Raw genomic sequence first — 13027 nt, forward strand, 5'->3', positions numbered from 1 at the left:
GCCATGACGGGTGCTAGTGGGGTGGTCCCTTCGATCAAAGGTGATCGGGCTGGAGGACCATGGGTTGAACTTTGGGGCGACTGGCTCTATCGCGTATACGTCCCTTAACGCGCGTTTCCGCTCCCTCTTGGGGATGTGGGTTGCGTATATCATGTTCACCGTCCGCACTTGTGGGGGAAAACCCTTCTGTCCCCTGTTGTTCGGCGACCGGGGCTCCTCGTCGTCATCGCTATGCAGCCCCTTGTCTTCGTTGTCGGCGTTTAGCTTGCCTGCCTTCTTGAACACCCAACAATCCCTGTTGGTGTGATTGGCCGGCTTTTTGGGGGTGCCATGTATCTGGCATAAGCGGTCGAGTATTCGGTCCAAACTGGACGGGCCCCTAGGATTCCTTTTGAATGGCTTCTTCCACTGACCGGATTTAGAGCCTCTGAATCCGGCATTAACTGTCGTATTGTCAGCATTGTCGCCGTTAATGCGGCGCTTCTGCTTGGTTCAACGTGACCTGCCACCACTGTCCCTGGTGTCCAAATTACCAGGGTTTTTGGTTATATTGTTGCTACGAGCAAGCCAGCTGTCTTCTCCCGCGCAAAAGCGAGTCATGAGTGTCGTGAGTGCTGCCATAGATTTCGGCTTTTCCTGTCCAAGGTGCCGGGCTAGCCACTCATCACGGATATTGTGCTTGAAGGCTACTAGGGCCTCAGCGTCCGGACAGTCGACTATTTGATTTTTCTTTGTTAAGAACCGTGTCCAGAATTGCCTGGCCGATTTATCTGGCTGCTGAATTACGTGGCTTAGGTCATCGACGTCTGGGGGTCGCACATAAGTGCCCTGGAGATTGTCGAGGAATGCGACTTCCAGGTCCTCCCAACAACTGATTGATCCTGTTGGCAAGCTGTTAAGCCAATGTCGAGCTGGTCCTTTAAGCTTGAGTGGGAGGTATTTGATGGCGTGGAAATCGTCGCCGTGGGCCATATGGATATGAAGGAGATAATCCTCAATCCATACCGCAGGATCTGTTGTGCCATCATATGATTCGATGTTTACGGGTTTGAAACCCTCGGGGATTTGATGATCCATTATTTCGTCTGTGAAGCAGAGTGGGTGTGTGGCGCCTCTGTACTGGGCTATATCATGACGTAGCTCCGGTGAGCCTTGTCTACTATGTTCGGCCCTGCCGAATTTGTGGCCGGCGTGACGGATGCCGTCTCGAGCCGTGGGGCGCCCACGCGATCCATAGATCGATCTTGTTTGTTTAACCTTGTCCTCCAACATATCTCGTAAGTCCGGCGCATAGTCTCGTGCCTTGGTACGGGGTGCGGCTTGAGTGGAGGGCCGAGAGGCCTCTCTGTCGCGGCCACGAGGTGGCCGGTCGGCCGCATCGAGTGCTTCCTCCTCTAATTGGGGTAGCAACCTGTGCTTTGGGTAGCTCTTGGAGGGGCGTTCGAGTTTATGCTCTTCGGCCGCAAGGACTTCAGTCCATTTGTCAACTAGCAAATCTTGATCAGCTCTGACCTGTTGCTGTTTTTTCTTGAGGCTTCTTGCCGTGGCCATAAGCCTGCGTTGAAAACGCTCTTGCTCGACGGGATCCTCTGGCACGACGAATTTGTCGTCGTCGAGGCTTGCTTCGTCTCCGGAGGGAGGCATATAATTATCGTCCTCGACTTCTCTGTCTACCGCTCTCTCATGAGGGCTGGTTTCTCCATCCTCCTGTGCTAAATCTTGCTGGAGGGGGTTTTCTTTGGCACTTTCCGGAGTGTTATTATCTCCCGTGCTGGAATCACCGTGTTTGTTTTGGCGGGATTTTGAGCGGCGCCGCTGACGTCGGCGCTTAGGCTGTTTCTTGGAGGGGTCATCCTCCGCTGTTCCATCGCCATCTCCCTCTTTTGGGGTGTCCACCATGTATATGTCATACGACGAGGTGGCTTTCCAGGGCCTAGTAGGCGCTGGTTCTTCACTATCTCCTTCATCGGCGTCCATACCGTCGATGTCTTCGTAGTCGAAGTCGAGCATGTCGGTTAAGTCATCGACAGTGGCTACAAAGTGGGTGGTGGGTGGGCTTTGAATTTCTTCATCGTCCGAATCCCAACCTCGCTGGCCGCAGTCCGGCCAGGGCTCTCCTGATAAAGAGAGAGACTTCGGTGACTTTAGAATATCGCCGAAAGGCGAGTGCTGAAAGATGTCCGCGGCAGTGAACTCCATGATCGGCGCCCAATCGGATTCGATAGGCCGGGGCGCGGAGGGTTCGGAGTCCGGAAAGGAGTCTGGCTCCTTGGAGTCATGAGTCTCGCGGAGTGTGGGGCTGGTGTTCGGCTCAATCGCCGTTGGGATCGCAGCCCCCGAGGTGGCGTCCAACCGCCCATCCTCGATCGGCGCAGTTGGCTCCGAATTAGGGACCGGAGCCGATGCGGGTGCGGCCTCCAGGGCACTGTTCGGCGGCAGAGCTATATCATGCTCATCGGGACAGTGCGGCGCGCTCGGTAGTGGCTCGAATCCGTCGAAGATCAAGTCCCCGCGAATGTCAGCCGTGTAGTTAAAACTTCCGAATCTGACCTGACGGCCAGGGGCGTAGCTTTCGATCTGCTCCAGATGGCCAAGTGAATTGGCCCGCAGTGCGAAGCCGCCGAAGACGAAGATCTGTCCGGGGAGGAAGGTCTCACCCTGGACTGGATCGCTATTGAAGATCGTAGGAGCCATCGGGCCTAACGGCGACGGCACAGAGGAACTCTCAATGAAAGCAGCAATGTCGGTGTCAAAACCGGCGGATCTCGGGTAGGGGGTCCCGAACTGTGCGTCTAGGCCGGATGGTAACAGGAGGCAGGGGACATGAAGTTTTACCCAGGTTCGGGCCCTCTCGATGGAGGTAAAACCCTATGTCCTGCTTGATTAATATTGATGGTATGGGTATTACAAGAGTTGATCTACCACGAGATCAGAGAGGCTAAACCCTAGAAGCTAGCCTATGGTATGATTGTTGATGTGTATGTTGTCCTACGGACTAAAACCCTCCGGTTTATATAGACACCGGATAGGGTTAGGGTTACATAGAGTCGGTTACAATGGTAGGAGATCTGAATATCCGTATCGCCAAGCTTGCCTTCCACGCCAAGGAAAGTCCCTTCCGGACACGGGACGAAGTCTTCAATCTTGTATCTTCATAGTCCTAGAGTCCGGCTGAAGGTATAGTCCGGCCATCCGGACATCCCCTAATCCAGGACTCCCTCAGAGGGTGTGGCCAAAGACAAGGAGAAAACGAGCGCGATGGAGCAATGGCCGACGCCGGTGAACGCCACCGAGCTGCGCGGGTTTCTGGGCCTCACCGGCTACTACAGAAAATTCGTGCCACACTACGGCATCATTGCCAAGCCGCTGACATAGCTGCTCACCAAGAAAGGCTTCGCCTGGACGGAGCAAGCTCAAGCGGCCTTCGAGCAGCTCAAGACGACGATGGTCACCACGCCCGTGCTCGCGCTCCCCGATTTCGACAAACCGTTCTCGATCGAGACGGACACGTGCGACACAGGGGTGGGCGCGGTGCTCGTCCAGGAAGGCCACCCGGTCGCCTACTTCAGCAAGGCCTTGAGGGTGCGCAACCAACAACTGTCAACGTACGAGAAGGAGTTTCTGGCGGTGATGATGGCGATCGACAAATGGCGCCCGTATCTGCAATGCGGCCCCTTCGACATCCTTACGGACCACAAGTCCCTCTGCAACCTGGGCGAGCAGCACCTCGAGACCGAGCTGCAACGCAAGGCCATGGCGAAACTGGTGGGACTGCAATTCCGGTTTCAGTACAAGCGGGGACTAGACAACGGCGCGGCCGATGCCTTGTCGCGCGTCGGCAAGCAGCTCGACCTGGCCGCGCTCTCGACGTGCCAGCCAGCATGGATCCAGGAAGTGCTCAACTCATACTCCACGGACCAAGATGCCCAGGATCATCTTCAGAAGCTCGCCCTGGCCAGCCCGGACGAGGACGGCTACGAGCTGCATCGCGGCGTCATTCGACGCCAAGGTCGTCTGTGGATCGGCGCCAACGCCGCGCTCCGCACCAAGCTCATCGCCGCGCTCCACAACAGCGCCGTGGGTGGCCACTCCGGCGTCACGGCGACGTACCAGCGCGTGCGCAAGCATTTCGAGTGGCGCGGCCTGAAGCGCGACGTCGAGGAATTCGTGCAGCAGTGCGCGATCTGTCAGTAGGCGAAGCACGAGCACTGCAAGCCGGTCGGACTCCTGGCCCCTCTCCCAGTACCTACCGCGCCATGGGAGGATCTCATGATGGATTTCGTGGAAGGGCTGCCCATGTCGGACGGCGCGGACACGATCATGGTGGTGGTGGATCGGTTCACCAAGTTCGCCCATTTCGTGCCCCTGCGCCACCCGTTCCACGCACCGCAAGTGGCGAAGGCCTTCTGGGACAATGTGGGGAAGCTCCACGGCATTCCTGCGTCGATCGTCTCCGACCGCGACAAGGTGTTCACCAACAACCTGTGGAAGCAACTGTTCGCCGGAGCAGGCACCAAATTGCTCTACTCCACCGCGTACCACCCGCAGACAGACGGCCAGAGCGAGCGCGTGAATCAGTGCATGGAAATGTATCTCCGGTGTGCGGTGCATGACGCGCCGCGCCAGTGGCGTCGCTGGCTGCCCATGGCCGAATTCTGGTACAACTTGACGTTTCATGCCTCGCTCAACTGCACCCCCTTCAAGGGGCTCTATGGGCGGGAGGCCAATCTGGGAGCGATGCCGGCCTGGCCAGCGGACGAACACGCCGGCGACGACATGGACTGGGCGGCGCACACGGAGCACATCCGCGCCCAGCTGGAGCGCGCTCAGCGCCGGTTCAAGAAGCAGGCAGATCGCAACCGCACCGAGCGCCAGTTTCAGGTCGGCGAGCAAGTGCTGCTGAAGCTGCAACCCTACGCGCAACGCTCGGTCATCAACCGGCCCTGCGCCAAGCTCGCCTTCAAGTTCTTCGGCCCGTACACCGTCCTCGAGAAGATCGGCCTCATGGCGTACAAGCTCTCCCTGCCGCCTGCGAGCCAGGTGCATCCGGTCTTCCATGTATCCCAAGCCATTCATGCCGGACTATACGCCGGTGTACGCAGAGCTGCCACGCGTGCCGGACCTCTCCGTGTCGACGGCGGCACCAACGCAGCTGCTGGAACAGTGCATGATGAAGCGCGGGAATGCTGTCATCGTGCAAGTCAAGGTGCAGTGGGGCGAAGGAGCGTCAGCCGCCACGACATGGGAGGACTACGAGGTTCTCCGGCAGCGGTTTCCGGCGGCAGCCATTTGGGAGGACTCGGAGCCAAGCTCCCAGGAGGAAGCTCAGTCTTAAGGGGGAGAGAATGTCACACCTGGCCACTTGGCATGTGTGACCTGGCAACCCTGCGGGTGGGACCCTTCCCGGCGTGTGCGTGTGTGGGTCGCGTGAGTATTTAGCTGGCCACCTGTGGCTGGTGTGGGTATGCGATGTGACCAGTTCAACTCTCACCTAATCTTCCCTCTGCAAGAAAAGTTCATCTTCCTCCCCAAGTCTCGCTCACCCCCTCTCTCGATCCCCTCCCTCTCTGGTTCGTTACATACACTTGCTCTATTTGATCCATTGCATATTTGAATTCCGCCATGCATGCAAACACATGGACTGTTCCTGAGAATCCAAATCAACAGATCATGTGTTTGTCTGAGACAAAATTCCAGCAATCTTCTAGCCTCCTCCCTACATTGGAAGTTTCTAGACCGGGTTACCGCCGGCTTTGGTATGAAAATACATCGCTGGAAAATGGAGATGGATGCCCTTCATTAACAGTTCAGTTAAAAATATGCATTCTTATTCAGACAATGCACTGAATGTTCTGCAATCTGATTCAGTAAGCATACTGTAAATGCACATGGTGATTAAACAGCCTTCAGCTTCTAAAAGTAAAGTAGAGAGTTCACAACACAACTGATTGCAACGTATTATCGCAAAAAAATTGGAATCGAATAATCAGATATTTATCGCAAGATCTAACAAATGAATTGCATCTAGGTTGCACCTCATCCGAAGAATCCTGTAACGAGCAAAAAGTTTTCACCTGGGCTGAAGAATACATTTGATACTGTCACATTCTGTAACTTGGAAGCGCACTCCGAAGCTTACCAAACTAGATATGATAAAAACAAAAGAATGACAAGCTGGGATTCTGCAGCAAGGAAAGGTGCACCGCACGACACCAGAGCGACTCCGACTGCATGATGGCTGGACGCTAACGTGGAGTTCTTGGCCGCCACAAATACTATATTTTAGGGCCTCAAAACTTTGGACTTGAAGCGAGGTCGCCGGATCAGACAAGAAGATGGCGGAGCGGGTCGGAGTCCAGGCAACACATACGTACGCCGATCAAATGATCAAATGCCTCCCAGTGGATCGGTAGCACAAGCTGACCCACGGCCCCCACAACTCAAAATCTTGGAGTCATAAACCGTCAGGTTCAAGGCTACCAACACAAACTGGCCATCGGCTTGCAAAAAAAGAAGGAAAAAACTTAAGGAAAATTTAGAAAACAAAAAAGGGAATTCCGTCGCCGGGACTTGAACCCGGGTCTCTCGGGTGAGAGCCGAGTATCCTGACCACCTAGACTACGACGGAATTGTGAAAGCTCATATCCTAAATTCTTAACCAACTATACTACGGCGGAAGCTGCGGCGAACGGGAAGGGTACAATCAGAGATGAACTGACTGTATCACTGCATCACAAAACAGCACGCTTGGTCATACACATGGCTACAAACATCCCTAAACCGAACGCCAGCTGCGTTTGGTACGGCGCTGCACCTCCCTTTTGATGATCCATAACACATTTAAGTTTCCCCTTTTTTTTCTCCGGAGCAAGGGGGTTCCGCCCCCGATTTGTAATAACAGAAACCACCACTTGAGCTACTACTACTAACGAAATAAAATCAGTGAAAATTAGTCAACAGCACTGAAGCTCTGCGCCATGGATCGGTCAGAACGCAAATACAGACAGAGTCTCTGAGAACTCTGCGCTCAGTCTCTGAGAAGGTTCGACCGATATGCCTCCCAGTTGATCGGCGGTAGAAGCTGCCCATACTACTGCTCAAGATCTTGGAATCGTCGACCGCCGGTGTCTCGGACAAGGAGAACGTCTCAAGGCTCAAGGTTACCATCACAGAGTAGCTCATCAACCAACTAACATGCCCCCACTACTGACGGCAGCATTCTGAAAGCAGTAACACTACCGAATAGCTGAATGAGATTCCGGTTCAGGGTGACAGACAAGTTGTCTCTCCTATATCATAAATTACCCATCAGCTCATTAGGCATCTAGCTTGCTCAGATTTACCTTACAAGCATTTGCTTCCGCCGAAAACTAGTAGTAGAAAGCAACCTCAAGATGGAGATAACTGTCCATTATCACTGATGGCAGCATCCTGAAGCATTAAAACTACTGAAGAAATGAACGAGATTCCGCTTGAGGGTGACAAGCTGTCTTTCCTATATCAGGTAGGGAAGTCCAAATGGTCAGGTAGCACATTTCAAATTCTGGATAAAACAGTGAGCATGTAGGAGAAGGGAGCTTCCATGTGGTAGCACTTTATCAGATATATTTATCCTTCACTGAGTAACACATCAGGAAACATGGTCATTCGACTTGTTACCTTGTGTATTGTACATTACATAAAAAAATCCTGTAGTTAGTTCCTTTTCTTTCGACAAGAAGTTAGTTGCTCAATGTGTCAAATTCAATATAAACCACAATGTTACAGATAACGGATGTTTTGAGAAGGCAAGTCTAACTGAAACAGGTTTATCTTTGACCAAGTCTTTGATGAATTTAGTCTTCAAGGTCACATCTGATAGTCTTAGTGAAAATATAAAACCCTGGAATAACAAGAACTTCATTTTCTAGACAAAGTACCCGACATTGGTTGGAAAAAATTAAGCTTGTCACTTTTGCTTTGCAAGGGCAAAGTTAAAATGTTAAAATCACCAAAAGAAAAATAGTTTCTCTCTGCACTATTCTTACACTCTGAACTTGTCAAAAACCTCAATTGCATCGATAGTAGTAAGCAGACTCTTCGGGGCAGACAATGTTTTTCACAAGGGAAAAACAATTATGCAGAACCAGCAAGGGCATCACAATCAAGCATGTGAACTCTTCCAAATGCACATTGCCATTTCATAATAAAAGAGATACCGAGTATTATGCTCAACTGGCAAGGGAATGTGTATAGGCCGGTTACCATCAAACATTTAAAGTGTTACACTTTGTATAAAAAATGATCATCAGCATCAGTTAAGATTCTAATGGTACACTAATTTGACCGATATATTATTCAACCAACACATAAGAACCTCTTTTCTTTGATGCAATAATGTGTGGTAATTTTATGATCCAGTAACCAACAAGAATGGAAACACTACAGATCATATCAAGGTACAGACTATAAGAAGAAAGGGAGAACATGATACCACCATATTACATCTTCTTGGCGATGACATTCTCCACATACCACTTCTATGTCTCGACAACCCCCTCGAGGGGAACCTTGGGTTTCCAACCCATCCCATGTATCTTGGAGCTATCCATGAGCTTCCTCGGTGTGCCGTCCGGCTTGCTTGAGTCCCACACTAGCTTCCCCTGGAACCCAACCACCTCCTTGACCAGCTCCGCAAGCTCCTTGATGGTAACCTCACTTCCTCTTGATCGAATTTCATGCTCATTGCGGAAAAAGTTTGAGCAATATGCCTCCCAATTGATTGGTAGTAGAAGCTAACCCCCCACCCCCACAACAGTTCAATATCTTGGGAGCATCAACCGTTTGTGTGTCTCAGTCAAAGAAACTTCTGAAAGTTCCAAGGTTACCATCACAAGCTGGCCATCAGGTCATCAGGCATCTACAGATAGTGAATATTTTGAGAAGGCAAATGAAACTGAAAGAGGTTTATCCTTGACATCAGTTCTTTGATGAAATTAGTCTTCAAGACTGCTTGAGTTGCAGCACATCTGATATTCTTAATAACAATACAAAGCGCCAGAACAAGAACTTCATTTCTAGACAAACTACGAGATACTGGTTGGAGAAAGAAAAAGACCTTACCAGTTTTTCCTTGTAAGAACAACGATAAAATTTCTGAAGTCTCACAGACCCTTTTCCCATAACGATATTAACAACACAAGAAACTAGTTTATCTCTGCACCGATTCTTACATTCTGAAGTTGTTAAAAATCTGAATTGCATTGACACTCAAGTAAGCAGACTCTTCAGGACACACGATGTTTTTCGCAAGGTTAAAACAATCATGCAGAACAGACAAGGAATGTGAGTAGGCCAATCACAAATTCAAAGGGCATCACAATCAAGCATGCGAACTCTTCCAGATGCACAATACTTTTTCATAACAAAAGAAAAACAGAGTATCATGCTGAATAGGCAAAGGAATGAATGTAGGACAGTTTCCGTCCAATGTATAAAGTGTTACACTTTCTGTAATGAAAAAACATGCTCAGCATCAATTAAGATTCTATTGGTACACTAATTTAACCAATATATAATTCAACCAAAAACTACAAAGCAATCACAAAATGGAGGTAACTGTCCATCAGTGACGGCAGGATCCTGAAGCCTTTAACAGTACTGAAGAAATGAATGTGATTCAGGTTCAGGGTGAAACTGTCTTTCCTGTATCAACTAGGGAAGTCCAAATGGTCAGGTAGTGCATTTCGAATTCTAGATAAACAGTGAGCATGTATGTAAAAAGGAGCATCCATTTGATAGCACATTATCAGATGATTTTATCCTTCCTTCACTGAGTAGCACATCAGGGAAAATGGTCCGTCGACTTGTTACCTCATCATAAATTATTTAAAAAAAAATACTGTGATTACTTCCTCACAATTTGTCAACTTCAGTATAAACCACCATGTATGCAGATAGTGAATGCTTTCAGGAGAAGGCACGTCTAGTTGAAAGATGTTTATCCTTAACATCAAGTCTTTGATGAAATTAGTCTTTAAGAATTAGGACTGTTAAGATGCAGCACGTCTGATATATTATTATAAAAATATAAAGCCCCGGCACAAGAACTTCATTTCAAGACAAACTGCCTGATACTGGTTTGAGAAAGAAAAATGACATTGCCACTTTTGCCTTGTAAGAACAACGATAAAAAAATTTCAAGTCCCATAGGTCCTTTTGCCATAATGATATTAAAAACACAAGAAATTAGTTTGTCTCTGCACTGACTCTTACATTCTGAACTTGTTAAAACTCTGAATTGTATCAATAGTCTGGAATCACTACTGTTCAAAGTCTGGAATGGCCAGGTAGTGCACTTCAAATTCTGGATAAACAGTAAGCATGTAAGATAAGGAGCTTCCATGTGATACATTATCAGACATTAACACATGAGGAAAAATAGTAATGCAACTTGTTACCTTATTGTACATTACTACAAAAATCCTGTGGCTAGTTCCTATCAATGCATCATATTGGATATAAATCACCATGTTTAGAGAAATAGAGATAGTGAATATTTTATTAGGAGAAGGCAAGTCTAACAGAATGCGGTTTATCCTTGACATAAAATCTTTGATGAAATTAGCCTTTAAGTTGCAGCACATCTGATGGCCTTAATGAAAATATAAAGCCCTGGAACAAGAACTTCATTTGTAGACAAATTACCCGATACTGGTTGAGAAAAAATAACTTGGCACTTTTGCCTTGTAAAAAACAAAGTCAAAATTTCTCAAGTCTCATACGTCATTTTCCCATACGATATTAAAGCACTGGAAATTAGTTTCACTCTGCACCGATTTTTACATTCTGAACTTGTTAAAAATGTGATGCATTGACAGCCAAGTAAGCAGACTCTTCAGAAGAAACAATTCTGCAGAACCGGCAAGGAATGTGTGCAAGACAAATACAAATTTAAAGGGCATCTTAATGAAGCATGCGAACTCTTCAATATCTGTTTCATGCTGAATTGGCAAAGAACGAGTGTAGGCCAGTTACCATCCAATGTATAAAGTGTTACACTTTCTGTAATAAAAGAACATGCTCAGCATGAATTAAGATTCTAATGGTACACTAATTTGACCAATATATTATTCAACCAACACGTAGCAACCTCTTTTCTTTGGTGCACTAATACCTGGTACTTGTGTGATCCAGTATCCAACAAGAGTAGACACACTATTGATCATGATATCAAGATACAAACTTTAAGAGGCAAAGGAGAACATGATACCACCCCGTTACTTCTTGTCGGCGATGACATTCTCCACATACCACTTGTATGTCTCGACAAGCCCCTCCTTGAGGGGAACCTTGGGCTTCCACCCCATCCCATGTATCTTGGAGCTATCCATGAGCTTCCTCGGCGTGCCGTCCGGCTTGGTCGAGTCCCACACTAGCTTCCCCTGGAACCCAACCACCTCCTTGACCAGCTCGGCGAGCTCCTTGATGGTAACCTCGCTTCCACTCCCCACATTTACATGCTCCAGCCCAGAGTATTGGTCCATCAAGAAGATCACCGCGTCGGCAAGGTCATCGACATGCAAGAATTCACGCAGCGGGGAGCCAGATCCCCACACGACGACCTCGGGGGCATCGGTGGCCTTGGCCTCGTGGAAGCGGCGGATGAGGGCGGGCAGGACGTGCGAGTTCTCCGGGTGGAAGTTGTCCTGGGGGCCGTAGAGGTTGGTGGGCATGGCGGAGACGGCGTCGAGGCCGTGCTGGATGCGGTAGGCCTGGCACATCTTGATGCCGGCGATCTTGGCGACGGCGTACCACTCGTTGGTGGGCTCGAGCGGGCCGGAGAGGAGGGAGCCCTCCGGGATGGGCTGCGGCGCGAACTTGGGGTAGATGCAGGAGGAGCCGAGGAAGAGGAGCTTGCGGACGGAGCCGCAGCGGAGCGCGGCGTCGACGACGTTGGTCTGGATCTGGAGGTTGGCGGCGATGAAGTCGGCGGGGAAGGCGGAGTTGGCGTGGATGCCGCCGACCTTGGCGGCGGCGAGCACGACGTAGCGGGGCCGCTCGGCGGCGAAGAAGGCCTCGACGGCGGCCTGGCGGGTGAGGTCGAGCTCGGCGTGCGTGCGGACGACCACGTCGGTGAAGCCGAGCGCGAGGAGGCGGCGCAGGACGGCCGAGCCCACCAGCCCGCGGTGGCCCGCCACGAAGACCCTGGCGCCCTTGTCGGCGAGGAAGGCCGGGTGCGGATCTGCGAGCAAATTAAGGGGGGGTCAGATGGAGGGAGGGAGATGGGGGGAGGAGGCGGCGCGGCTGGGGGGAGCCGGGGATTACCGGCGGGGGTGACGGTGCCCATGTCGCCGGAGACGGGAGGGCGGCGGCGGCCGGAGGTGGGGGGATGGGATTTGGGGGTGGAGTCAAGGAGGCGAGCGAGTGAGTGGGGTCTGCAGCTGCTGAAACTTGGATGGATTTCCTTTTCTTCTCGGCCCGTCAAACTTTACCGAGACTACGCAAATTGGTGGCACGTGCGGCCTCGCAAGATCCAATCCACGATGGAGGCGTTGACATTTGGTTGCTTCGATGCAACATCTGGAGCCGTGGACAGGGGATCTCTGTACATTGCTCAAAGTTGTCACATGGCTGGGCTTCAGGATACACAAAAGTGATGTAAATATAAACATCATGATTCATGAAGCAACAGGAAAACAACAGCAATGACATGAACAACCCCAACAAAAAAGGGAAAGAGATAAGCTAGAAAGAAAAAGGAGAAGAAGAAAAAAGACGGCGAGTGCACTTGATGAAGCTCTAAATGATTGGAGTCCAGGGCGACCATCGCCAGGGAGCAAGCCATGAGCAGCGCACCGAGGGGCGAGGGGTGTCATTGTTGTCATCGAAACTTATCTCGAGCCGAGACCTTGCAAACTTCAATATCACTTGTTTGCTTAGCGGCCATCCGGAAATGGTTGGTCCAGACCCACTGAGCATTATAAAATTTGCCTCCTTTCCTCCAGTTTGAAACATCTGAGTAGAAATGATCAGAACCTCTGAGTTG

General features: G+C 50.3%; 1 protein-coding gene and 1 non-coding gene across 2 annotated transcripts; both read right to left on the reverse strand.

Moving 5' to 3' along the window:
• Positions 1-6555: 6555 nt before the first annotated feature.
• On the reverse strand, positions 6556-6628 carry TRNAE-CUC. The gene has a single exon. It is a non-coding gene; the product is annotated as a tRNA-Glu (tRNA).
• Positions 6629-10948: 4320 nt separating this feature from the next.
• LOC125520506 (probable GDP-L-fucose synthase 1) lies at positions 10949-12466 on the reverse strand. The gene is made up of 2 exons (XM_048685460.1): positions 12307-12466; positions 10949-12223 (listed from the first exon to the last, which is right to left on the reverse strand). The coding sequence occupies exons 1-2, from the start codon at positions 12326-12328 to the stop codon at positions 11259-11261; spliced, it is 987 nt and encodes a 328-aa protein (XP_048541417.1). The 5' UTR covers positions 12329-12466; the 3' UTR covers positions 10949-11258.
• Between the last annotated feature and the right edge of the window lie 561 nt (positions 12467-13027).

This window comes from Triticum urartu, chromosome 7 (assembly GCF_003073215.2).
Source record: "Triticum urartu cultivar G1812 chromosome 7, Tu2.1, whole genome shotgun sequence".
Lineage (NCBI taxonomy): Eukaryota > Viridiplantae > Streptophyta > Magnoliopsida > Poales > Poaceae > Triticum > Triticum urartu.